The sequence below is a fragment of the Mchenga conophoros genome, linkage group LG20, assembly GCF_057382185.1.
Source record: "Mchenga conophoros isolate Kocher_MC1m ecotype Shallow Benthic linkage group LG20, M_conophoros_male_GT1.1, whole genome shotgun sequence".
NCBI lineage: Eukaryota > Metazoa > Chordata > Actinopteri > Cichliformes > Cichlidae > Mchenga > Mchenga conophoros.
In genome coordinates, this window is record NC_140545.1 from 9,295,458 (window position 1) to 9,319,289 (window position 23,832).

Sequence of the window (23,832 nt, forward strand, 5' to 3'; positions counted from 1 at the left end):
AGTTTCTTACACATATGCCTGTTGCTGTGTGCATGCATGTTTGTTGCTTATCTCAACCACTGTTCATTCATGAAAGGCTGTGTTATGTGGGAAATCTGATTGTTAATACAGTAGCCCACATTAAGCCCAAGCTCCCTGTTGAAATGAAACAAATAATAATTTATAACCAAGTGATGCAACATGGAAACTATTATTATATTAATATTAGATTTACCTGATTTAAAAGCATTATGAAATTTTCCAGTTCAAACATGCACTTGAAAGTATGCCTTCAAAACCTTCTGCCAAACACACCCTCTAAGGTGTGTTTAAAATTGTAGAAACCCTGTTTTTTAACAAGACCATTATCTTTCATTTAGCCTAACCAAGCCTAAACACAGTCAATGAATACAAAACAGAAGAGAGCCTTTCTTCAGAATTTTATCTACTTTTCCCTCGCAGCAAGAAGGTCCAGGTTCAAATCCACCAAGCGCCCAGGGCCTTTCTGTGTGCAGCTTGCACACAGATACCTCAGCTTCCTGCCATAGTCCAAAGACATTCAGTTAGTGGGGTCAGGTTACTTTGTGATTATAAATTGCCCAGAAGTATGAATGTCAGACCTGTCCAAGGCGTACATCACTTCCTGCCTGTGATAGGCTAGAAACAAATTTCACCAGTTTATGCGCACTATTAGCAAACAACTTGGGGTTTTTTTGGGGGGGTTTTGGTAGCTATTTAAATAATTCATAAATTTCATTGATTCTTGCATTTGATAAGCTAATCTATCTACTTCCCCCCAGCTACAGCAGAAGAAGCCCCTGGGGCAACTGTACTCCCAGATCATTAAACTGGAATATAAACTAATCTCTCAACACATTACAATGACTTTTAATCCATAAACATAATGCATTTAATTACTACTAACAAGAGGATAAATACAGTATTAAAGACCACCTGAAACATCTTATGACAGCTGACACTTTTTTACTTAATCAAAAACAAGTAACTGTAGTCTCAGTAGTGTAAAACATTCACTGTATCTTTCAAACAAAGTCATTTTTAAAATACACGTCGTATAGATAACATGGTTATGTGCAATATTCACATCACTATGTACCAACAAAAGTATTGTAACAGTTTTTTTTTTTACATTGAATGTGAACAAAACAAAATGTATAAACTAGGCAAGCATAACCTAAGTTCCACTTTCAGTTGGGTATGTAATTTAAGATGGCATGTTAGTCAGCCTCAGCCAGTTGGAAAACATTCAGAAGATGAAACGGAGAGCCTGTTTATTATGTTTGCTACATAAAGCTACTGGCTAAGATTTCTAAGTAGGCCAAGGTTGTTGAATAAATCTTGTGTGTATCAACAACCCCATAACAAAAAAGCGACAAGAAAAAAAAGGAGCATGCCTCGAGGTCCAGGGTAAAAGGCATTGTCATGACATGTATATTGCACAGGAATAGTCAGCACGATGGAGATAATGTATAAACTTACGAGTGAGATGCATACAAATGCAAAGATGTTTAATGTTGGGTTGACGCATCTCTTTTCACAGTATTCATCAGTGAAAGTTTCAAACTCCTTCCCCTGTTTGTCTAACTTTGCAGAAGTGAAATGTGACGCTGCAGTTGGGCAGCTGACATTGAGCTTCTCTCTACAGCTTTCCTAATTTAATCTGTTACACTACTATTTGTGCCACATTTTAGGTGTATAACTGAGTCCAAGCCTGTAGAAGTCCTGGAGCGTCTTGCGAACTAGCTCTGACAGACTATAACCTGACTCTAAGGCTTCTATCGGCCTCTTTCATAGTGTGAGTAAATATGATTTATGGCCATGAAATCCAGATTGTAGACGTTACCACAGTGATTCTGTTTCCTCTTCACAAGGCTGAAGCAGCATTTGCCTGAATAAAAATATGACTAACAGCAGTTTAAAAAAAAATACAGCATGCAACGAGTACTGGAGGTACGCTAAAAGGCCTCCTCCACAGTAGTTAGACTAAAGCCAAGTTTATAATTTTGGCCCAACTTAGGAAAAATCTGTACTTAATATATATCTCAAGTGCAAAAAGAAAAAAATCTTCAGTAATGAATGAAACCATTTCAGTGTTACAGTAGATAAATACTAAGTCTTTCACCTGCCATCTATTTATTGGGGGTGATTTTGTCAAGTCCTGGCCAGGCTGGGATGTAGTAACGAGGCAAAGTGCCTTCCATCAGCCTTTCCATCCACAACCCCAGGCGGTCCAGTTTGTGGTGGATCTGTAGGGTGGATATGCTGCGAGCTCGGTTGGATTTACGTGGTGGGTGGTCATCGCGGGACCTGGACCTGGACCTCCCCCCAGAGGCGGCTCCTTCATCCTCGGACGACTTGCTGTCAAGGTCTTCCCCGGTGTAGACGGGTTTAAACAGACACAGGTACTTTTTATGACCGTTAAGTGCCAGCACGTAGCCGGTGTAGTCCATCTTGCGGTTTGCCCCTTCGTCGTCATCGGCATCAATCTGCATTGCATCTTGGGTGTACTCCAGCAGTGTGTTCATCCACTCGCTGTGCTTGTCAAGATTCAGGAAGGAGAAATGTAGTGTCAGGCTCCTAGGAGGGTGCAAACAAGATTTAGAAATATGATAAACACACAAAAGAAACTCACACATACACTGGATTTAAGTTACTCCAGAGTGAATGTTTGTTTTACCCAGTGAAAGAATAGACCTCCTTGGCAAACTTGCTAAGGAGGATGTTCTTGGAGGCATCAGTGAGCACTAGCACTATGTTCATGTGTCCTGGCCTCAGCTTCACCAGGTTGCTCATGTAGGTGATATCTGTCAACTCAGTCACCTCCACAAAACTCTTCTTGGGAGGCCGACTAAAATCCACAGAAAAAAAACGCAGAGCTGAAAAACATTTTTCGTGCATTTCGCTCCCACAAGCAACAGAGGAAAAATTATAGTCTTGCCTTGATGTACTACTGCTCCCTGATGACCCATTTTCTGCTTTTGTTCCATCTTTTGCCTTTGGTTTTGTCTGCTTATCATCACTCGAGTCACTGAAAAAACACGGAGAGAAATTCCAAAAGTCATGAACAGGAATAGCAGAGATTAACAGCATTGCTGCTTTACCCCCCCCCCCCCTTCCTCCTGGTTTTCTTTGTACTGTTGAAATTACAGAAACAAAAAATGTGTACATTAAATCAGCCAACCTGAAGGCCTGAATGACCACGGTCCCAAACAAGATGAACAAGGCAGAGAAGATGAGGGACAGAAGGGGCATCATCTCACGCCTGCAAGTCATCAATGAGACACAGTGTATTTAAATCGCTAATGTGTACTCCTCCGTATCAGAAAGAGAACGTACGGGGTGCACTGTTTGCAAATTAAACACTGCCGTAGTAGCAGTTCAAAACTTCAACAACTTCTGTTCATAAAAAATAAAAGTTTGTTCTACTTACCAGTTGTTATGCAGAATATCATCAATGACTTCAGAGAGGTAATCATAAGATGCATAGATCCATCGGATTATAAACATCTACAGAACAAAAGCATTAACAGGGCTTGGTAGAACTGATGGTTGGTAAACAGGAATCTTTGCAGATTGCAGGGTTCAGACTTTAAATTGTAAGTGAAAGATGAACGTAGTTAAGGTAATATCATCCATTAAATTAGAAATCTCTTTGTTACCTTCTGAAAACCTAGGAAATTACACTCTCCTATCATAGCCACGTGTGAAAATACATCCTGTTTCAACTTGTGTTTTTCACAGAATGTTATTTACAAGACAAACATCACGCTTTTTTAAAAAAATGCTTGAAACTGAAAATCGAGACCACAAACTCATGAGGGAAGTATTTACTGATGTCATAAATTAAGTTAGAAGTAATGTTGTTTTCTCAAAGGCTTCCATATAATTAGACTTCCAATCAGTCGCCCCCTGCTGGTCATTAAAAAAGCTGCAGTTTTCAGGCATTTCTGCACTGGTTTCACTTTTCAAGCATAGAGGCTACATCCATCTTTAGATACAATCTATGATTGATACCCATGATTTCCACTCAAAGAGAACATACAGAGGCAAACTCATTGTTGAGTTCAGGCAGCATGGCGTCATGGATGAGAATGGATGGGTCCTTCTGTAGTCGCTCCAGCTCCTCTTGAAGACACTGCTTGTCTTCCTCACTGCCGTTCCAGGCGGTAACTGGCTTGAAAAATGCTTTTCCTGCAGCATTACGTCGCTCAAGGATAACCACCTGAACACACACCCCAACACATCCAAAAGAAGATGGGGGATGGGAACCCAAGAAAAGAATTTATAAAAAGGTATAGCTTACAACAGGACACTACACTCTCAATACAATATATGACACTCTACCTGTGGTTGCGACTGCACACTGTCCTTGTTTTGTGTGAGGATGTCACAAAGCGGTTGCTGTAGCCGTTGGTAGACATAGGCAAACCTCACAACTTCCCTGGTATTGGTAGAAGCAAATGAGAGAAACGCCTGATTCCCAAAGGAAAAGATCTCTTCATCACCCGTGATCAGCAGGACACAATATCTGAAAGGAGGAGAGACGTTACTGTGAATGACAAAAATATGATTTTGCAACAAAACCGGTGAACTTGCTTAGAGTCATCAGGAGTAAACAGATGTTTTCCTACTTCCTGCGTCTATGAAACTGTTTGACAGGACAAAGCTCATCAAAGAGCTTCTGATTGACCAGCCGTGGTGCGAGGAGAAACTTGTTGTTTGACATGAACTCGTCAATAATTTGCTTTTTCATTCCTTTTGCCTGTCAAGAAGAAAAAAAAACAGAGTGAAGAGACATTTTAATCAAGTTTTTTTTGCATGAAGTTCACAGTGGTTTAAGAAACTAAATAAAGGAATTACTTTATTTTAGAGATGATCGGATTGATCCTAAATGTTAATAGTATCAATACCAATAGTGGCATTGGATGGATGCTAGCACAATATCCTCTAAATTCACTATATAGTGCACTGAATTGTGTTTTTTAGGTTAAAAGTACTGATATTGGTATTGGCGCCATAGCAAAAATCGCAGTATCACACAGCACTACTTTATTTCAAGTATTGTTTTAATTTACCTGTATAATGTCAGCCGGCTTGTCAATGTTCTCTTTGAAGACGAGCATTGTTGGAGCATAAGTGTTAATATTAAACTGTTTTTGCAGATTAGCAGTCTCTGAAAGGCCCTGGTCCACATAGCCAAACTGCAAGTAGTCCTTATAAGCAAAAGCTGCCAACTGTGTAGATGCAAAGATAAGTGATTGGTATGTTGATGCACTTCAGTTACATGTAGCATAAAAATGAGCAAACACTTACTTTATATAGCAGAGGAACAGCAGGCACTTGGTCGAACAGAAGCACATGAGGCTTATTGAGCTCGTGCCAGCTGTTCAAGAACTGCAGGTCATTCTTGTCAGTTACCTGTAGTTTAGAAAACAAATCCTTTTTAATAAATGTAGTCTAAAAATCCCTCACGATGCAATGTCGTTTTTTTGTTTGTTTGTTTTTTCATTTTTGCAAGACCTGCAGACATTTACCCGCTCCACAAGTCTCTGAGGAAGCAGTTCTTCTACAAATTGCCTCAGGTGCTCCTTCGCAACAGCATAATGGAAAAATGTCACTTTGCCATTGATGACTCCGAGTATCGATGGAGTGCGGTGAGCACCGAGGTGATTGGCTAACCGTCTCTCATAGCCTACATCCACCACACCTACTCCAACACCTGCATAAACAGGATACCAAGAAAACACACATCATTACTCACTCTATACATTTACACATCAGGAAGGGGATGCATGATAATTCTGGATGATTTATAGGTTCACTCCAAACCTAGGCTCTCCATCTCTTGCACCACTTCCTTCCAGACGGGCTCAATATGGATGCAGCTGAAGCACCAGTCGGAGGTGATCTTTATCAGGTACGGTCTCTTGTAGCTGTCAGGCACAACGTCATTAACGTACTGGTTAAAGTGTAATGTGTACTTGCTGTCAGCAAAGTCTCTGTGATTCTTGCTGTTAAAGGGAAAGTTGAAGAAGGACTCGTCGAAGTAAAAGCTATCGTGGCGATGGCCATAGTGAGTGTTGCCATATGGCTGAGTATCATCCATCTGCCCGTAACGGTCGTAATTGGCACGTTTTTCCTCATTGGACAGGATCTGGATTTGCGGTAGAACAAATATAAATATATTATTAGCTTTTACTGACTCACACCACCTAATTCAAGTTTTACTTCAATGCAGATGAGGACAAAAATATTAGCACTCTGGATGAGAATTTTTCCAAACATTTCAGTTTGTATTTTGGTTGCTTACAATATTTTACTTCACACACAGAAAGAGTAAATTGGATGATAAGCCTCAGTATTAACTTGATTTTACAAGCTTTGAGCATCACAAAGTTAAAGCATATCATTGCACAGCAGTGGTTTGTGCTATGACTCAATAAAAAGGTTAGTTCTTCATAAGGTTAATAATGTTGACCCTGGTAATCTTTGTTTGTTTGTTTTATGAAGTCATACGAATCTTATGTGCATTAGGAAATAATTTATGTTTTCTTAAGAAAACTAGTATTTTTAGAAATGCCATGCTGATAATCTCTTGCTTGGGAAAATGTTGACAAAACCTGGGAATCATTTTGTCCTCATCTGTATATGCAACACACCATTAATATTATTTATAAAACCAACTAACCTCATAAGATTTAGTAATCTTTATAAACATGTCCTCAGCACCCGGATCTTTGTTTTTGTCAGGATGCCTAGAGAAGATCAGTTCTATTAGCTCAGAGTACAATGAGGTTTAAAACCTGAAGCCCGAAGTGTCGTGAGGAAATACTTACCATTCTTTAGCAAGACGCTTGTAGAACTTCTTGATCTCTGCCTGACTTGCCCCCTTCGTTACTCCCAATATTTTGTATGGGTCCATCTCGGGCTCAGCATAGACAAGTCCCGCCAGCAGCACATGGAGGACCACCACAATGGCCAGTGGCAGAGACAGTTTTGACCGTGCCATCACAGTTACCTTCAACACATCAGAGGAGCGATCGCCATTCATTTAAAGTGGGCAAAAAATGTTTAGGACCTATATTTTAGATGGCTTGCATATCTGAGAAACCTTTCCCTCCATTAGCTTTCTGATGATGGGAAAACGGTGAAGGCAGGCACGATATGCTAAAAACAGTATTACAGCATGCTACATACAGCACCCAAGCAAGCTAGGCGATATACGGCAGCTGAAAATCAAATATAATTATGGTGTCATGTTACAGGGCCGTGACAGTAACGTTGTTCCTCGAGGATAAACCCTTAGTGTTAGTGGCGTTGCTACAGCGGTTGTCTCAACGCGACATCTCCACGTTTCTAGTCACCTGAAGCAGATGCAGTCAGCCGGTACAACGCCACATAGTGGGGGAAGGTTTTGCCCCCTTATTTGCCCCGACTCAACGCTGAGTCGAAGCGACAGCGAAATGTAAAGGGTGTGTTCAGCAGCATCCCACAAATCTTCCAGGGCAAGCCGATAACCTGCTGCTGCTGTGAAGCTGGAGCGAGAGTAAAAAAGGGGGTGGAGTCCGGTGTCGAAAGTCATTTCGGGAAATTGAGTGTTTTGTCGACAGGTTACGTTTCTCTTCGTTGTGCGTTTGGTTTAATGCTCGTCGTAACGCGATTTAAGCTTCAGCTGGCCATCGGTCGCTACCCGCGCGGAAGCGAACGCGGGGTAAATAAATCTAATACACCCTCGCTTTTTTCTTCATCCGCTGTAAGTGGACCAATCACAGGCAACGCTGATGTAAACAAGGAAATAGCTTGTGAAACCGACAAAAAAAATACGAACTGTAAACGACACTCCTACAACAAAGTACCCGTTTCACTTTTACGAAGAAGTAGGATCATTTTCCTCCTTTGACGACACAGAATTAACCCGTGATCGAAAACGAAAATAACAATTTTTTAGTTACAGATTTTTTCTTCCCTGTGTCTCCAGCGTTAGCATTAAATGGACAATGGATGAAATACACAAGAATATTCTTCAGCGGAACAGGAGTAACCTGGTGAAAGACTTGGATCCATCAAAACTCTATGATGGCCTTCTGGAAAAAGGAATTTTCACCCAGGACATGATCGATGAGATACAGGTAGGTCGTGGGACTGTGATTTTCTTTTCTTTTTTTTAGAGGGGGAGTAAAAATATCATAATTGTACTCAATTAAGACTATGTCTCCTATTATCAGAGCGCTGGGACCAGACGAAACCAGGCCAGGCAGTTAGTCCAGGACTTGGAAACCCGTGGGAGTCGGGCTTTCCCCTTATTTCTGCAGTGCCTTCAGGAGACAGGTCAGGAGAGTTTGGCAGAGCTCCTACAAAATGGAGCTCCAGCTGTTACCCTGCAGCCCGCAACACCCACTCAAGTTGTCCGCCCTGTAATCCAGCCTCTTCCATTTAGTAAGTGTATTTCATTATGGAATATTTAATGTGAGAGTCTTTAGAGCCAAACACTTTCAGATGATAAGAATTTGACTCATCTGTGTGTCCTTTGTTTCTTTGACATCCTCTCCAGTGGATGGTAACAAACCAGGAAAAGATGTTGAAAAGCCAGAAATCCCTTCTAGTTCTCGTAAGCTATGTTATCCATTTAAATAACAGTCTTGTAAGTTTATTTGTGCTTAATGTGTATTAATGTGTGTGCCACAGCGCCTGGGGGGGGAAAGCCAGGACCGGGCAGAGTAAGACGTGACAGCCTTCAAGTAAGCACCATTTCCGTGCTGCACACTTACATGTTTACGTGACAGCCCTTTCTGTTTTCTTTTTATTCTGCGCCTCTCTGTGCCTTAGGGCTATAAAATGGACGCGAGCCCGTGTGGTTACTGCCTCATCATAAACAACATGGAGTTTGAACCTCACAGCATGCTGAAAAATCGCAAGGGCTCCAACATAGACTGTGAAAAGCTGGAGAGACGATTCAAGACACTCAACTTTGTCGTGGAAGTGAGGACGAACCTGAGACAAAAAGTAAGAATCGGGTCTTCTGCCTCTGTGTGTGTTGAGGGGTATTAAAGATTGCGGACCTAACGGTTAATTCCACATTCCAGCAAATCAAACATGAGCTGTTGACTTTGTCGAAGAAGGATCATTCCCAGTATGACTGCTGCGTGGTCATCATGTTGTCCCATGGCACTGAGGTAAGACATGCTGAGCTGATTCTGATGTTCATTAAAAAAAACATTGCATCCCTTCAGAATAATCAGCTGGAATATTCTGGAAATACACAGGATTTAATATTTTTTACAGTTAATATTTTAATATTTAACTGGCAAATGCCATTATGTGATCTACATCTGACTGGACTGACATGTAAGACGATTTTTGCTAATATTTCTTTCCTTAGGTGAATCACAACCGCTTTCCTGGTGCCGTGTACGGTGTGGACGGACAGTACGTACCAGTGCAGCACATCACAAACTACCTCAATGGCCAGCATTGCCCGTCTTTGCAAGGCAAACCTAAACTGTTCTTCATCCAGGCCTGTGGAGGAGGTAGCTGTCAGAAAACGCACAGTTTAAAAATTAATAGGAACAAGTGAGGTGTAAAAATGAGCTTGTGTTTGTCCCCAAGATGAGAGAGACATGGGCTTCGAGGTGTCCCCCGATGAGGTCGAACCATCCTCTGGTGGAATGGATGACCAGACGGATGCTATTCCAATGTCATCCAGCAGCGACTCTCTGAGCATGTCCGATGAACCAGACGCCAGACCCACCCTGCCCACGCCGAGTGACATCCTGGTGTCCTACTCTACTTTTCCAGGTGCGTGTTTTTTCTTTCAAACAAAAACAGCCTTTCAGATCTATGTGTCCTTAATACCTTTTTGGCCATGTGACCAATACAGGTTATGTTTCTTGGCGAGAGACCCAGTCGGGCTCGTGGTACGTCCAGACACTGGACTGTATACTTGAGGAAAACGCTGCCACTGTTGACTTAGTCACAATGTTGATGATGGTGAGCTTCTCTTAATATATCAGAAAAAATAACTGAGGACTTTAAGAGATTTTGGCTTTAGACACAGTGATGTCTGATTATTGACTCTTCTTGTTTTAGGTTAACAACGAAGTCTCCCAAAACTCTGCAAAAGGCCTATACAAACAAATGCCCGGTTCCTTTAACTTCCTCCGCAAACTCCTCTACTTTCGAACCCAAACGTAATGGAATAAGTGCAGTAGTCTCTTTCAGTTTCACAGCACTGTAACTTCTTTTTCGGCACAGTTACAGTGTGTGTGATTTCTGACTCTGCTGTGAATCTGCTATAACTGAATGGATGACATCTTGTAATTGTAATACCTTTCTGTGTTTTCTGAGGGTTAATGGATTCTAAATGAGCTTTTTAAAATACTGAACTATTACTATGAAAATGTTGTTCAGGTTATTTTTGTTTTAATTCACACATGCAGTAGCAGCTGACAGAGGAAAGATGCACTCCATGCACTCTGCGAACCTTCAGTCTACTTATGTGCGTCAGCTCTTTCACAGAGCCAATAATGTGTAACTTATACTCTCCATTGTTTTTGCTCTTTCTCCTGTTCTGGCTGTTTGTGCACTGATCATGTATAAAATGCTGTTTTGTTCATGCTGGGATAACTTTCCGTGAACTAGATATGAGTCACACATCAGACTCAAATAAAAGGAGGAGTGAGATTCTTGTGTGTTCTTTTTTTCTGTCTGTAGTAAAAGTTTAAATTATTAATTATTGTAATAATTATAAAAGAATACAATTATTAAATGAAATCTCCACTGAGAGTGGAAGCATTCACTGCTCTTTGTTTGGTCTGTTGTGCTTATGTAGGAATGAGAAAGTGTTGACTTCAACAAATTTGAAGTACTGAATCCTCTTTTAAACGTTAAATAATAATTAAACACAATTTTGCTTTTCTTTGCCTTTTTAAGTTTTTTATTGACAGATACAGTCAAGAAATGGCAGGAAAGCTGAGCGAGAGAGAGGGAGACATGTGGCAAAGGGCCGTGGGTCGGACTCGAACCCAGGCTGGCCACACTCAGCCATAGAAATGTCTAAAGTTGTAATGCCTGTTAGGAAAAAAAAGGATTTTGTTAAGTGGTATAAATCAACTATACATTTGTAAGTATTTGAACTGATTGGAAGTCTCATGATCCCACCTACTTTCATCACAAGTTCTACAGGTAGCTCTTACAGCAGACTCAACATTTTTGACCAGATTTTGAGTGTGACAGTGTGTTGAGAGTGTATTAAAGAATAAAAAAAACCCCCCAGATTTAATAGAGAATGTGGCCACAGTAACTGCTGTGTTTGGGATAGAACAAATCCAACTTCTTCAAGATGGGAAATTAATAGCAACAGTAAAGCGTAAGACGTCCACCAAAAACATCTCAAAAAGAAAAAATCATTACATCTCAGTTTTGAATATCATTAAACTTTTTGCAGGGATTTGAAACAGACAATACATACAAGAAAGTCACACAAGACTCATCAAAACTCTCAGGAAGCCAGCATCAGACACTCGAGGGCAATTTGGCTGTGTGAAACTGCAACCCAAGATTTTAAGTTCTGCAAAATAGGGTAGCTTCGAAGGCTGAGGGTTTTCCTACAAAATGAAAGTGTAATAGTCGCAGTAGTGCGGTAACAATAAAAATAGTTACGATTTGAAAGTGTACTGCTCAGAAAGGATGATCAGATGCATTGCATGTCCAAATTGTTCCCATGGGAAGTACCTTTCATGGTTTCACACAGCTGAAAAAGTATTTAAAGAACTCAAGACACCTTTCTCTTTTTTTTCCCCCTATTTTGGTAACATACTTTTGCTTTTGCGTGTGCAACATAAATTACAGTATGTAGGTCTGGTACTATAAGAATCAAATGTTTACTTATTAGTTTTTACAACAATATCCAGGACTTGGCGTTTGCATCTCAGTTTACCATCTAAGAAATTTATTCCCTCCAAAGCCACCAGGGGTCTCTATACAATTAGAAAAGGAAAACGTTTCAAACCAGGGGCGATTTTAGCCCATTTCTGGGGGTGCTTCAGCACCCCCAAAATGAATCAAAGCACCCCCAAAGATTTCTTACTTTTTTGACAATATTTGCTGTGTGAAACACTACTAAAAATATAAAAAGCATACAGTACTTGGTTGAGACGTAACATTTTAACAACAAAAGTATAGCTAACCCCCCCCCTCCCATAATGGTTTGTTCCAGCTCGCCTCCTCCCTACTCTGGCTCTAGCGCCGTTGCTGCTAGAGCGATGGTGGCACAGTGGAGCGGAGGTGTAAGTGCCTGGCTTAAAACAGGACATACTAGCTACATTTAACCTCCAGTTACTCTTCATATAGTTAGGTAGGAGTCAGACCATGAAAACATTACACCCAGGTAACCTGCAGTGTTGAAAACGTGTTTTCCGACAATGTTTGCTACCCTACAATCCGTCCTGCTCTGTAGTAAAATCAGCAACATTTGACCGTCCTGTTGCTCCCATTGAAATGTATACAGCCTATATAAAATCTAAAACTTAAAATTGTCCGTAGCCTACTGTTTTTACCACTGTCCTGTTTTAAATGGATACTAACTAGCTAACTGACTGGATGCCCATTAACCTTATAACGTCTGTTGTGTGTGTGTGTGTTTGTGTTTGTGTACAAAGAGATAGCCAGGTTAATAATGGATATAAGGAAGTTTTTTCTAAAAAAGGAGCCACATCCAGGTAAAAGTGGAAAATCAAATGATCCGTCAATCAAGAATAATGTAGGATGAGTGTTTCAATATTTATCTTTTATTAGATGTTCATGTGGTTTGGTTATTTGCCTTTTGGTTGAAAGTACACTGAGAGATGACTTTTTGTTAGTGATCTTAATACTATTTTTTCCTATTAATGTAATTTTTCATCTAATTGAATACAATCTATTTGTGTATGATTGTCAGTCCAAAGAAGGAGAGAGGAAAGAGGGGAACGTGAGGAGAAAGTACAAGGTCAGGAAGAACCAGGTAAGAAAACAGACAGGGAACAGTGACAGGCAAAAACAGAAAGTGTTAAACTGACAAAGAGAAAAAACCTGATTTTACTCACACAATCAGGAAGTTGTGTTCTCCCTATATTAAAGCTGCTATACAGAATCTGCTAAACAAACTGGGTTGAAACATTTTTGACCCTCTTTAACAACATTCCAACATAACATTATAATTGATCGGGGAGATTAAAATTAATTATATATTTTTATGTGGTTCAGCCACAACTCTACTAAAACCTCAGCCAGTAATAGGTCGGCTAACTTTTGGACCATCCAGTTGTCTGTATGACTGCCGCAGTACATACATCACATTTGCACACTATCAGAAAGTGCCGAACGGTGCCCTGGTGGAGTGAGGAGCTGTAAAGAGAAGCAGGGTGCTCTGTTTATATTCTAAAAATGTTTTAAGCTAGCTTGTTTCAAAGATTCTGTACAGCAGCTTTAAATGTTTTCCAAAAGCACACTCTCTGGGTGCTCAGCACGCCCAAAGCTCTGATCCTAGAATCGCCCCTGGTAAAACCATTGTGTTGTTTATTTTCCACATAAACCTTTCACAATAAAGCTCAAGTTTCTGTTGAGACTATTCAAAATAAACTGAAATGATATACATTATTCTCAAACATAAAATTTCAGAATATGCATCAAACAAATGACCTCAAATAAAAACATCAAGTAACTATAAATGGCGCTTACAGTCACCACGCAGATGAAGGCACAGAGAATACCAGCATGGCCAGCAAGGATGAGGCAGAACCAGCTAGCTCCAAACAGAAGGAGCAGTCAAAAGAAATCGAGGACCTTATTGTTAAACGAGGGGCTCCCCCTGTTGCATGGACATGGTTTGGTTATGAAAAGTCTGACACGCCCCAGAAAACTGTACTATCCAAATTATGCCACAAACTGGTCCCCACCACCACTCAAACAGGACAAACCTCTTTAACCACCAACACAAGAATCACATGAAAGAGTTTCAAGAGAAAATAAGAGCTGTTAGGTGCTCACAATAATCCTTAGACTCAAACGTTAGAACAGGCTTTTCCTCGCAGCACGCCGTGTAATAAATACTCAGAAAGAAAATGGCAGCCGTTTAAACTCATGTCTAAAAATGTATAAAAAATTTGAGCATTTTTATTTCCTTGAAATCAGGTTGCCCTCATGTAAATGTGTTTATTTACATTCATTCAAGTGGCTACCAAGTGTTTTCTTCAAACAGGACACCTGACAAACAAAAAATGTCATATTTAACAATATGTTCACATTTAATAATATCCAGAGTACCTTTTAGTTAGAATCACTGCCTTGTGGTAGTTTTGCCTCAGCCAAATGGTTAAGGTGTGGTTTACATCCATGTCTGTCCACTTATGATACAGTATACACATGTAGTCAGTTATAGCCAAACACCTTTGATTACTGAACTGCATTCACTTCATTAATGAAGTGAATGTAATTCACATTTGTGTGAACATTTGTCTGAGATTAACTCTTTGGGGTCTTTACCTTACAATATAACATATTTGAGTCAAAATTTGTTGACTGTTTAAGTGGTGCCACATGAATAAAACTGAACAGATCTAAAGAAGATGTTCCTGAACTTTGGGTTTATTCGAACAGGACGGATGGATAACCACAGGACTTTTCCCCATATGCTAACTAAACAACAAAATAAATTAAGACAGATTACTGTCCTAAACTTAAAGATAAAAGTGAATTTACTGGACTTGTTTTGTCAGTGAGGAGCAAAGTACAATTAGAAGTGCTTGTTCTGATGAAAAGTTAAACTGTAAACAGCAGCGTAGTAAATAAGGATCTGTGTCCACGAATCCTCAGCAGTGACAACACTTAAACATCATAGTTCAAAATCCTTAATGTACGCTTCCTGGTACAGTTTCGCTGCAGTAATTCAAGATGTGCGGTAATTCTGGGTCTTTAAGAAGGCGGAGACAGGAATACAGTAACAGGTGTTACTGCAGGAAGTTCACTAAAACAATAAACTGTAACCACTCAAAGAGCTATCTGAAGTTATTGTGACTACTTAATGTCAAAGATGCTTCATAAGCAAATGCTGTTTCAAGTTGCAAACAAAAACAGGCAAATTTGTCCTGACATATCCATCTGAGCCTGTGTGAGAAAATCAGAAAGTGTTCAAAGGCATAAATTAAAATGTTTAAATAGGAGTACTGGGACTAAAAACATGCTGTATATTTTGTTTGATTTAAAATCCACTTTAGTAGTGTAGAGAGGTAAAATGTGTCAGACAAATTATGGACCTAATTACAAAGCGCTTTTCTACTCTGAGCACTCAAATTGCTTTTTACAACCCTCATTCGCCTATTTACACATTTTATCCTATGCTTTTAAACACCTGAAGTTCTGACTCATTTACCTTTTACAAATTTACACAGCCACCTCTTAAAAACCTAAACTCTCGTGTAAACATAGTAAAGTGTGTCACCAAGCCATAAGCCTGAAATCTAACCACACCTGAAGGGAAATGGATACTCCTTCCAGGAATCAGCTGTAATAAATATGTTCGGAACAGATTCATTTTCAAGAATAATGAATGAGCCCATTGTTGGGCTTGAAAACAAAAACCACTTTGATTATGTGAAGTTCTTACCATCATCATCATTACAGCCCAAAGACAACAAGTCATTGTCCATTGCCTTTGTTGCACTTGAACAACAATGCGAGTTGGTCTCATGTTCACATTTTTTCACCAGGAAGTAAGAGCCAGTAGTTGTGCAAGATCGAGATCTTGTTCAATTCTTGAGCCAGCAGGATAAATACCAGCGTAACCGTCCCAGCCACTATCAGTTCTGCAAGCCTCTCGAGACTGGAGCTTCTACAGCCATGCTCTCCTTCAGACTCTGCACCACACTGCGTGAGTATACAAATGATTCACTGCCAGTGTGACAATTATGTGGGTTCATATTCAAATTAGGATGCATTGGAGGCAAATTTTTTTATTTTATGATTTCAGTCATTACAGAATAAACTACAGTGTTTGCTACCTATGGAGTAAAGAATGAGGGAAGAATTGATTGATTTGAAACTGTTGTTACCAATTTACAAACTTTACTTAATAAAATCTGCAGAAACTAATATTGTTGTTAATATGTTCTATGTATTATAAAAAATTAATAAATAATGTATGCTTCTCTGCAATAATAGAGAAATTTTTCAAACTTTAAAAAGTGCAATTTTTTCTTTTATAATAAAAATAGACACTGATGTTTGTTTTCAGTGCTTGCAACAGCTTGTTTGCTCACATCATCAGGTAAATATCTGATAGTGCAGCATTTATTCTCTATATACTTAATCTATATACTTAATCTTTCATATTTATTGCTTTAGTTGTTTCCACGGAGACAGCATTGACCTGTGATGATGGAATCAATGTCCAGCACTTAAGCTGTGGTATGTGTAAAATATCCAAGACTGTGTGTCAGCATCCACAACAAACAGCACATCTTGATTTTTAAAGCATAAATATTTTTCATCAACCAGCATTGTAGTTTTGTACATTAAACATCAGCTTAAATAACCCTGAAAATGTTAATGTTATAACATGATAAAGATGTCAGGTTAAAAATACTGCCTTAGTAACATTTTTTCCAGAAATGTGTTGAAAGCTCATAAAGCTGTGAAAAGTGCTTTACAGTTTTGGCTGAGCATATAATCTTGGCTTAAGGACAAAGTATACAGTATAGTTGTACTCGGGTGCAAAAAGACATTCCTTGGTGTTTAACAGATAATGGAGCGATCATAGTGCAGGCTGCACTGTACGGACGTAAAGACCGTGAGACCTGCAGTGAGGGCAGGCCTCAGAATCAGCTTCAAAATACACAGTGCTCTCAAATCGGCACCGTGGATATCCTTAAGAGAAGGTATTATATTTTAGTGCTCAACTGCCAGTGAGTCTTCAGGTATTTTTCTATATATTTTATGTTATATACACTACGTACATAACACTCACTGTTATTCCTAAAGGTGTGATGGCAGGAAGGTGTGCGAGATAAACACAAATGTCGTTCGTACCTCGGATCCCTGCGTCGGCATCTTCAAATACCTGGCGACCAACTACACCTGCTTCCCAGCAAGTCAGTCACATGTCTGCATGAGTCTGCTAACCAGTCTGTGTGATGTGATTGATGTTTATTTTTGTTGGGTTTTTTCTAACAGTTCAAACAGTGACCTGTGAGGGTTCTTTGGCACATTTGTACTGTGGTAAGATTATGTTTTTTTGTATTTGTGTTGGAACAATGTGACGAACCTACAAATGAGCTACTTTTCATTCCGTGCCTCTTTCCTCTTCTTTGGCATAGATGTTGGGCAGGTAATATTGGTCTACGGAGCTTACTACGGACGCCTTGACAAGACCACCTGCTCTTTCAGGCGGCCTGACTCTCAGATTCAAAATGTGTACTGCTCAAACCCCACTCCCAAAGTCGCTGAGAGGTCAGTGAGTGAAGCATAAACAAGTTCCCTTGTTCACTTCGGAAGGAAATAAGGCAAAGAATGAACCACGATGGTGGAGGTTTTATATACGAGGATTAAAAAAAAGAAAATAATTCTAGATGTTGCCCATATTTAGTAATATATTCCATGGGATCAGTGACTCAATGGCCCTTTTCAGTCATGCCATTCTACGTTTACAGGTGTAACGGGAAAAATAGCTGTACTATCAGCGCCAGCAACTCAGTGTTTGGAGACCCCTGCTTTGGCACGTACAAGTACCTGGAGGTGTCTTACGTTTGTGATTGTAAGTACCTGTTTAGCTCTGTCAGTGCAAACAGCCAATCTAGCCATAAAGAGTTTTTGTGTCGGGGTGTGGAGAAATGCAAGATACACACTGAATATGGCAACAATCTTACCATACCTTTGTTTTCCACTCTTTTGCAGATCCTGTCACCATCACTCCATAAACGTCTCTGATATTAGTTTCATGTCACAAGCATTTACTTTACTTTCACAAATATAAGATTAAAATTTCTGTCTCATTCAAATTTTGAATAGGACACTTTGTTATTCTTGTGGTTTCTCACTGGGAAATATATAATATTTGTCAACTCTGTACAATCTGCATAACACAATAAACATAGCAAATTTGCATACTATAAAAGCTTTGAGTCTTGTTTTATGTTGTGCTGCTGCACAGGAAATGATGCGGTTTATTTTTCCTGTTTGGGTTGTATTCTGCATGAGCAGCTGTAATCAAGAATGTCAATATCTACAATCAGAAATAAAGTTTATTAAAACCTACTTAGGAATGACTTACTTGAAAAGTTGTTTTTTTTAAAGGAATTCTGAAAAAAGCCAATAAAATCTGCCACTAATAAAAAGTGACTACCCCGAGTTAAAATCAACCACCATTTCCACATGGATGGCTATCTCCGTTTTAAAAATGATGCCTCAGATGCACAGCATGATCGCTGAATTTGGAAATGGATTTATTAAAGTAATTATGGTTCAAAAAGCTTTACATGAATCAGCAACATGTATTAACAATGTCAGAGTTTTTCAAAATAAACCATTGTTCGACATTGTTATTGTATGTTTGAAGCACGTTTAAGTCAAAGTCATAAAAATGAGCCTCAATGCTCACACAGCCCCATCCTTTAAACTGTTAAAATAACTTCACGTAGCATGTGAATGAGTACAAACATGAGGTTTAATCCAATGCACTGTTACCAAATAATAGTCAAGTTGTTCATGTCGTTGGAGAGATCTGTCTTTGACGGGTACACCACCTTCAGGTTCCCGTCCTGGTCGACCGTTCGCACCTGCTGGATGATCAGCTGGCTGGATGCCTCGCTGCTGTCAGCAGGCACTGGTGGGCCACCCCCTTCTCCATCTGACCCCGCCTCTTCCTGATGCTCTGCTGTGAACTTGTTCAACTCTGCCATTTTCTGCAGAGAAACATGAACTGCCTGTTAAATGTGTGTATGCAATTTTTTTCGATTGTTATTTTACCAAGAAGTCCCTCAGAGAGAGATCAGATCACCTCAAAAGTCTATACAAAATACCCCATAATGTAAAAGTGAAAAAGGTTGGATTTAAATTCTTTATAAAAACTAAAAACACATTGGTATTCACAGCCTTTGCCATGACACTCAACATCTCATTGAACCCTGATGGAGCTTGAGAGGTTTCCCCAAAGAATAATGAGAAAAACTACAGGTATGCTAAACTTGTAGCATCATACTCAGAAAGACTTGAGGCTGTAATTTCTGCCAAAGGTGCTTCAACAAAGTATTGAGAAGAGGCTGTGAATTCTTTTATACACGTTATATTTTTGTTTGGTTTTTTTACTTTCAAAAGATTTGCAAGGACTTCAAGCATTTTTTTTTTCAATTTGCCATTTTTATATAAAGAAAATTAATTTGTCCATTTTGGAAAAAGGCTGGAACTTGATGCGCTGCATAACACTCACCGAAAATTTCTCCTTTAATAATTTTTTTATAATGCCTTTACATTAAATAATCAGCCTAAGCATGGAAAATTTCAATTCTTCTGCAAGGTGTGTAGTAAGAAAACGCCAATTATAAGGTGCAAATACTGTGTAACACTACAAAACTGCTCCACAGACACACACACACATAGAAGTAAAGGTACTTCTTAATGTCACTGATTGTCTCTGCTTTCTTTGATTCATTCTACTCAAAAACCTCTGTTAGGAATTTAAAGCACTTCATGTCACAGCACTGACTCCTTTTTGTATTTAAGCAGTTCTACAATTAAGAAAGTCTGGCTTTGTACACTGCTCACAGGTTGCAACACCTTTCTGAGCTCTCTTCTTCAACTTTCTTCATTTCCTCCAAACAGTACCGCTCATGACAAGGTGTTAACGGCCTAGAAATACCACTCACGAGAAAAAATTAGTGGACTTTGCAAACTGCAAAAAAACTGATTCTGTTAAACAGATTTCCTAAACCAGACGTGTGTACCATCATCAATCCCCATTCCGGCCTTACCGGAGGCATTACCCTCACAGTGTCAGTCTACTAAAAGGTTTTCCATTAACTACCAAGCACATTACCATGACTGAGGCTTTCACTTGCTCAAAAACATTCCCCTTAAATTTACTTAGAACTGAACCTTGAATGACTTTCCTCTTGCTACCCTCAGGACACTGTTTTTCCTTCAGGGTCTCTCTAACAAGTATTACAGTCAGAACTGTGCATCCCTGTCTCGTGTTGTGATACAGAGATAAATTATCATTCACTAAAGAAAAGGCAGTGCACTTACTACAATCAGAGCATCCATAACATCTTTACAGGTCTGCAGGCTGGTCGCACTCGTGACCTCCACGAACAACTCTTTGGTCGTCTTCTTGATCTGTACAGTAAAGCTCATGTAATTATTTCCGTCAGATCACGAAAAGACATAAAAACAGCACAATGATGCACAGAACATCAGCTGATAAGCACCTCTGATGAGCTTTAATTCTGTCTCGTTAAATCAGGACAGAATGCAAGCTGACTTGTTATTTCTCTAAAAATCAAATCCATTGTATTCTGTAAAAGTAATGTAAATATTAATGTAAATGACTAATATAAGATAGGGAGAATATCCACATGTACACACCTTGGTTTTCTCACTGTTGGTGATTGGTGGGAATGAAATCACGTCACCTTCTGCATCTACTAGACATGGATAGAGTGGCTTTCCTTGCAGAAGCTGGAGGTATCTTTAAAAACAACACAAAAAGAACAAAAAACTGTTTGGCTGGTGACAGAGACAACAGAATAGGCGAGAGGTTTGTTTGCAATTAAAACCATTAACCTTGCAGAACTTAAAACTCATTTTTAGGTGTTCTGGTATTTATTTCTGAAACCTCAGCCGAAGTCTTGGCACTGCCCCTGACTTTTTTTTTTTTTAAACAGAACAATACTTAGTGCTCAAGGCCAAAATACTCAAACCAATTCTGTGGTCTGACACACCTCTGCTGCCCTCATGTGTTTAAACATCTCGCACACCTCTAATCTAAACAGTCCCTTGGATTTTTTTACATAAATTGTTTTTTGTCCTTAAAATTGGTTCGAGCCTTGAACACAAAGGTTTTATGAGGCTGACTAATGGAGATCTTTGACCCAGTGTTAACAAAGCTTGTGCTGTGTGGAAAGGTCACATGCAGTACTGACTTGTGGAGGCCTGTAACATTCTGCCTCTTCTTCTGCTTCCTCAGCTCTTCAGCCTCTAGATGAAGATGCCTTATAAGCTCGACGGCGGTCATCTCCTTCCGACCCAGCGCAACAATCTAATGGTGAATAAACATGTGAAATTAGGAGTCTTTTTTTTTTTAAAGAGTGTTTAACAAACAAGACTTCTCTGTCATTTGTACCTTGAGCTGGGTAGGTTGTTTGACATCATACATAAGGGGACTTTTGAGCTGCTGCACATCATGAGTTGCAATGGTTGCTATGGTCCTCTTACCACACAAGTCATCGTGAAGTTTTGTCTGGAAAAACAAAAAGCTATTCTTTATGGACTCTATAACACATATTTGGGTATGTCAGATGTGATGCCGAATTAATATCATAGTGAGGTTTTGGATCTTACCTGAGCCATCAGAAACCGTTTGAGAGCATTCCCAGACTTTAGGTTCATACCTCTGACTATGCAGCACACCAGGTAGGGTCTCACATCTTTCACCTCTGCACTCACTTTGACTGTAAGTGCCGTAGGAGCATCTGAAACATGGAGAACCCTCACCACCATCTTGTTCAGCTCTTCCACCTCATCCTGCTCATCTGATGCCTTCTCCTTCTTCTTCCTCTGCTGCTGCCTTTTTTTCTTGTCTGTGCTGCGTCCTCCGTCAGCATCACCTTTATCTTCCCCTTGTTTGCCTCTTCCTTTTCCTCTCAGGTAATCGAGGATCGACTTGGTTTGGCACCCGTTGACCATCTTCTCCAGACGCTTGTCATTCAGCTTGTTGCCTTTGAAGCTGATTTCCTTCAGCTTGGGGCAGTCACTCAGATCGGAGGGAATCTCTCTCAGCTTATTATTGGAGAGATCCAGGACCTGCAAAGATGGGCCAGAGGAAGACAAAAACAAGGGCAGAGTGTCACAGGAGTCTCACACTCTAAAAAAGTACCCTGAAGTTTAAGTGTACATAATTTAAGCTTTTACAGCAACCAAGCGGGCACACATATAGGACCTTCTATTTACAAAGCATGTTTAAAAATGTGACAGTTTATCCAGCATATAATATTAGCAAAAAGTGAAAGCCATCTTAAATCATATGTTAAGAGCTTTCCTGCCCTGGTGAACATGGCTCATATTGTGGTGAGCCATGTGTCGAGCAAAATAAAATTAAGGCAGGTTTACACTTGTTGATTGGTGGAAAACAACATTTTTGTGAATGGAGTTCACCTTCAGAGCAGCTAGTTTGTGAATCTCTCCACTCAGCTCTTCAATTAAGTTGTCAGAGGCCACCACGGTGCTGAGCAGGTCCAGTTTCTCAGAGTAAAAGTCAGCAGGAAACCCGATGACGCGATTCTTGGAGATGTTGATGGAGGAGAGCTTGGTGCACTGAGAGAGTCCCTCAGGCAGGACCTCCAGGTTGTTACAGCTCACATTGAGCGTGTTCAGCTCCCTTAACTGGGTGACCCCCTCTGGTAAGACTGTAAGGTTGTTGACTGACAGGTCTAGGACCTTTAGAGACTTGAGGTTGCCGATGACATTAGGGATGGATGCGAGCTTGTTTCTGCACAGGATGAGACTCTGGAGGTTTGTCAGATGCCGGATATCCTCGTGGATCTCTGTCAGACTGGGGCACTGGCTAACTTCCAGATAATTCAGTAGTGTCAGAGAGTAGATGGAGGAGTCGAGTCCCCCGTTTGAGGAAATTCTCTTATCAACAGCGGGCCCCTGTAAAACCAACTCACGCCTCTTCTCTGTCGCTGCTTTTTCTACTTCTGGCCATTTCTTCGTGTCATCCATGCTGCTAGATTGATGCAAGTGTGCTAAAGCTCACAACTTCCGTTTAAAATTTTCAAACTAAGTGAATATCATTTAAAAGAAATACACGTATGGGCGTGTGTACGAAACTCTAGTAAATGTATCAAAATGTAGCTTTAAGAAATTAAGCAAAGAGTTAGTGTTTTAGTCTCTTTTGCATTTTATTGCCTTTGCTGTCGTCATGTTATTGCTAAGATAATTGAAAAACAAATCTTGAAGCTACTGCTACTTTATGCCTTTATTCTGAAGGTGAGATCAAACTTCCTTTATTATTGTTGCCGTATTATTGCTGTTCTGAAGCACAATACAAAACGTTTATGAATTTATTGAAATTCCTACCGTATCCAAATACGCACAAAAAACATACAAAAGAACGTGCAAAAGACGAATTAAAATGATAAACGTCGCTAGCCAATGCTGCTGATAAAACTACACTGACCACAATACATTTAGACTGCGACGTTCACGACTGCGCATGTCTGCAGTGGTTGTTGTCAGCGGTGGTTATGGAGACATGGGGCTTCGAGCTGTCAACATTGCGGTGATGTTTGTGGTAAGATACCTTTAAGGTAAACGCAGGAAAACGCTGTTTACACCAGAAATGTAGAAAAATGTTGTGGGACGCAAAGAAACATAGTCACCAGGAAATGTATCAGATTTCAAAACCCCTAGACATTAGACTACCTTAGTTAGCTACGGTATGTGGGCTGATAGTTAACGGTTAGCTTGTACCCATAAAGGGTTGTACTACGAGGTGAGATTAATCAGGCAGCGAACTACGTAGCGCTCAAAGTAAGAACATGGCGTTCTACCTATCTGTCTAAATCACCGTGGTAACTTATGCTAACA

At 39.9% G+C, this 23,832-nt stretch overlaps 5 protein-coding genes across 13 annotated transcripts in view; 3 read left to right on the top strand and 2 right to left on the bottom strand.

The window, feature by feature from the left end:
• Positions 1–943: 943 nt before the first annotated feature.
• Positions 944–7,573, bottom strand: LOC146550362 (dnaJ homolog subfamily C member 16-like). 2 transcript variants are annotated; one of them, XM_085260269.1, is made up of 15 exons: positions 7,365–7,572; positions 6,837–7,018; positions 6,689–6,755; positions 5,830–6,154; positions 5,535–5,719; positions 5,314–5,418; positions 5,076–5,234; positions 4,632–4,762; positions 4,345–4,528; positions 4,043–4,222; positions 3,431–3,507; positions 3,182–3,262; positions 2,939–3,028; positions 2,678–2,848; positions 944–2,577 (listed from the first exon to the last, which is right to left on the bottom strand). In XM_085260269.1, the coding sequence occupies exons 2-15, from the start codon at positions 7,007–7,009 to the stop codon at positions 2,130–2,132; spliced, it is 2,376 nt and encodes a 791-aa protein (XP_085116395.1). In that variant the 5' UTR covers positions 7,010–7,018; positions 7,365–7,572; the 3' UTR covers positions 944–2,129. The 2 variants fall into 2 exon arrangements, with proteins under 2 accessions (XP_085116395.1, XP_085116394.1); XM_085260268.1 differs by having other exon boundaries at positions 6,837–7,573.
• A 187-nt stretch (positions 7,574–7,760) lies between these two features.
• Positions 7,761–10,680, top strand: casp9 (caspase 9, apoptosis-related cysteine peptidase). 2 transcript variants are annotated; one of them, XM_085259945.1, is made up of 11 exons: positions 7,761–7,877; positions 7,979–8,129; positions 8,226–8,436; positions 8,552–8,608; positions 8,686–8,738; positions 8,827–9,003; positions 9,084–9,173; positions 9,380–9,527; positions 9,607–9,795; positions 9,878–9,987; positions 10,087–10,680. In XM_085259945.1, the coding sequence occupies exons 2-11, from the start codon at positions 7,998–8,000 to the stop codon at positions 10,189–10,191; spliced, it is 1,272 nt and encodes a 423-aa protein (XP_085116071.1). In that variant the 5' UTR covers positions 7,761–7,877; positions 7,979–7,997; the 3' UTR covers positions 10,192–10,680. The 2 variants fall into 2 exon arrangements, with proteins under 2 accessions (XP_085116071.1, XP_085116070.1); XM_085259944.1 differs by having other exon boundaries at positions 7,775–8,129.
• A 1,560-nt stretch (positions 10,681–12,240) lies between these two features.
• Positions 12,241–18,142, top strand: LOC146550364 (L-rhamnose-binding lectin SML-like). Of its 5 annotated transcripts, none has more exons than XM_085259271.1 (12): positions 12,264–12,385; positions 12,657–12,716; positions 12,935–12,997; positions 15,741–15,901; positions 16,265–16,297; positions 16,375–16,437; positions 16,772–16,907; positions 17,011–17,120; positions 17,203–17,247; positions 17,346–17,478; positions 17,679–17,782; positions 17,923–18,142. In XM_085259271.1, the coding sequence occupies exons 4-12, from the start codon at positions 15,871–15,873 to the stop codon at positions 17,943–17,945; spliced, it is 678 nt and encodes a 225-aa protein (XP_085115397.1). In that variant the 5' UTR covers positions 12,264–12,385; positions 12,657–12,716; positions 12,935–12,997; positions 15,741–15,870; the 3' UTR covers positions 17,946–18,142. The 5 variants fall into 5 exon arrangements, with proteins under 5 accessions (XP_085115399.1, XP_085115396.1, XP_085115400.1 ...); XM_085259272.1 differs by having other exon boundaries at positions 12,287–12,352; XM_085259273.1 differs by lacking the exon at positions 12,657–12,716 and having other exon boundaries at positions 12,241–12,352.
• Positions 18,143–18,448: 306 nt separating this feature from the next.
• lrrc47 (leucine rich repeat containing 47) lies at positions 18,449–23,017 on the bottom strand. The gene is made up of 7 exons (XM_085260621.1): positions 22,396–23,017; positions 21,583–22,044; positions 21,365–21,481; positions 21,165–21,280; positions 20,608–20,710; positions 20,269–20,358; positions 18,449–18,929 (listed from the first exon to the last, which is right to left on the bottom strand). The coding sequence occupies exons 1-7, from the start codon at positions 22,963–22,965 to the stop codon at positions 18,708–18,710; spliced, it is 1,680 nt and encodes a 559-aa protein (XP_085116747.1). The 5' UTR covers positions 22,966–23,017; the 3' UTR covers positions 18,449–18,707.
• Positions 23,018–23,455: 438 nt separating this feature from the next.
• cep104 (centrosomal protein 104) overlaps positions 23,456–23,832 on the top strand; it is a 36,085-nt gene continuing 35,708 nt past the window's right edge. For 2 of the 3 annotated variants that reach the window (XM_085259415.1, XM_085259417.1), the window contains exon 1: positions 23,456–23,536. The gene's annotated coding sequence lies outside the window, so the exon portion shown is untranslated. Of the gene's footprint in view, positions 23,553–23,832 lie in introns of all 3 variants that reach the window. The other variant, XM_085259416.1, reaches the window with a different exon arrangement.

Bases quoted from the DNA above. Each gene is read 5' to 3' on its own strand.
- LOC146550362 (XM_085260268.1), bottom strand. From the start codon at position 7,051: ATGAATGGCGATCGCTCCTCTGATGTGTTGAAGGTAACTGTGATGGCA. The intron at 5,419-5,534 runs GTAAATGTCTGC...TCTAAACTACAG, and splicing joins CTCAGAGACTTGTGGAGCGG to GTAACTGACAAGAATGACCT. The intron at 2,849-2,938 runs GCAAGACTATAA...TGTGGATTTTAG, and splicing joins GGGAGCAGTAGTACATCAAG to TCGGCCTCCCAAGAAGAGTT.
- casp9 (XM_085259945.1), top strand. From the start codon at position 7,998: ATGGATGAAATACACAAGAATATTCTTCAGCGGAACAGGAGTAACCTG. The intron at 8,739-8,826 runs GTAAGCACCATT...TCTGTGCCTTAG, and splicing joins TAAGACGTGACAGCCTTCAA to GGCTATAAAATGGACGCGAG. The intron at 9,004-9,083 runs GTAAGAATCGGG...TCCACATTCCAG, and splicing joins GGACGAACCTGAGACAAAAA to CAAATCAAACATGAGCTGTT.
- LOC146550364 (XM_085259273.1), top strand. From the start codon at position 15,871: ATGCTCTCCTTCAGACTCTGCACCACACTGC. The intron at 16,298-16,374 runs GTAAATATCTGA...TTATTGCTTTAG, and splicing joins TTGTTTGCTCACATCATCAG to TTGTTTCCACGGAGACAGCA. The intron at 17,121-17,202 runs GTCAGTCACATG...TTTTTCTAACAG, and splicing joins CTACACCTGCTTCCCAGCAA to TTCAAACAGTGACCTGTGAG.
- lrrc47 (XM_085260621.1), bottom strand. From the start codon at position 22,965: ATGGATGACACGAAGAAATGGCCAGAAGTAGAAAAAGCAGCGACAGAG. The intron at 21,482-21,582 runs GTAAGATCCAAA...TTGTTTTTCCAG, and splicing joins AACGGTTTCTGATGGCTCAG to ACAAAACTTCACGATGACTT. The intron at 21,281-21,364 runs GTACAAATGACA...ATTCACCATTAG, and splicing joins AACAACCTACCCAGCTCAAG to ATTGTTGCGCTGGGTCGGAA.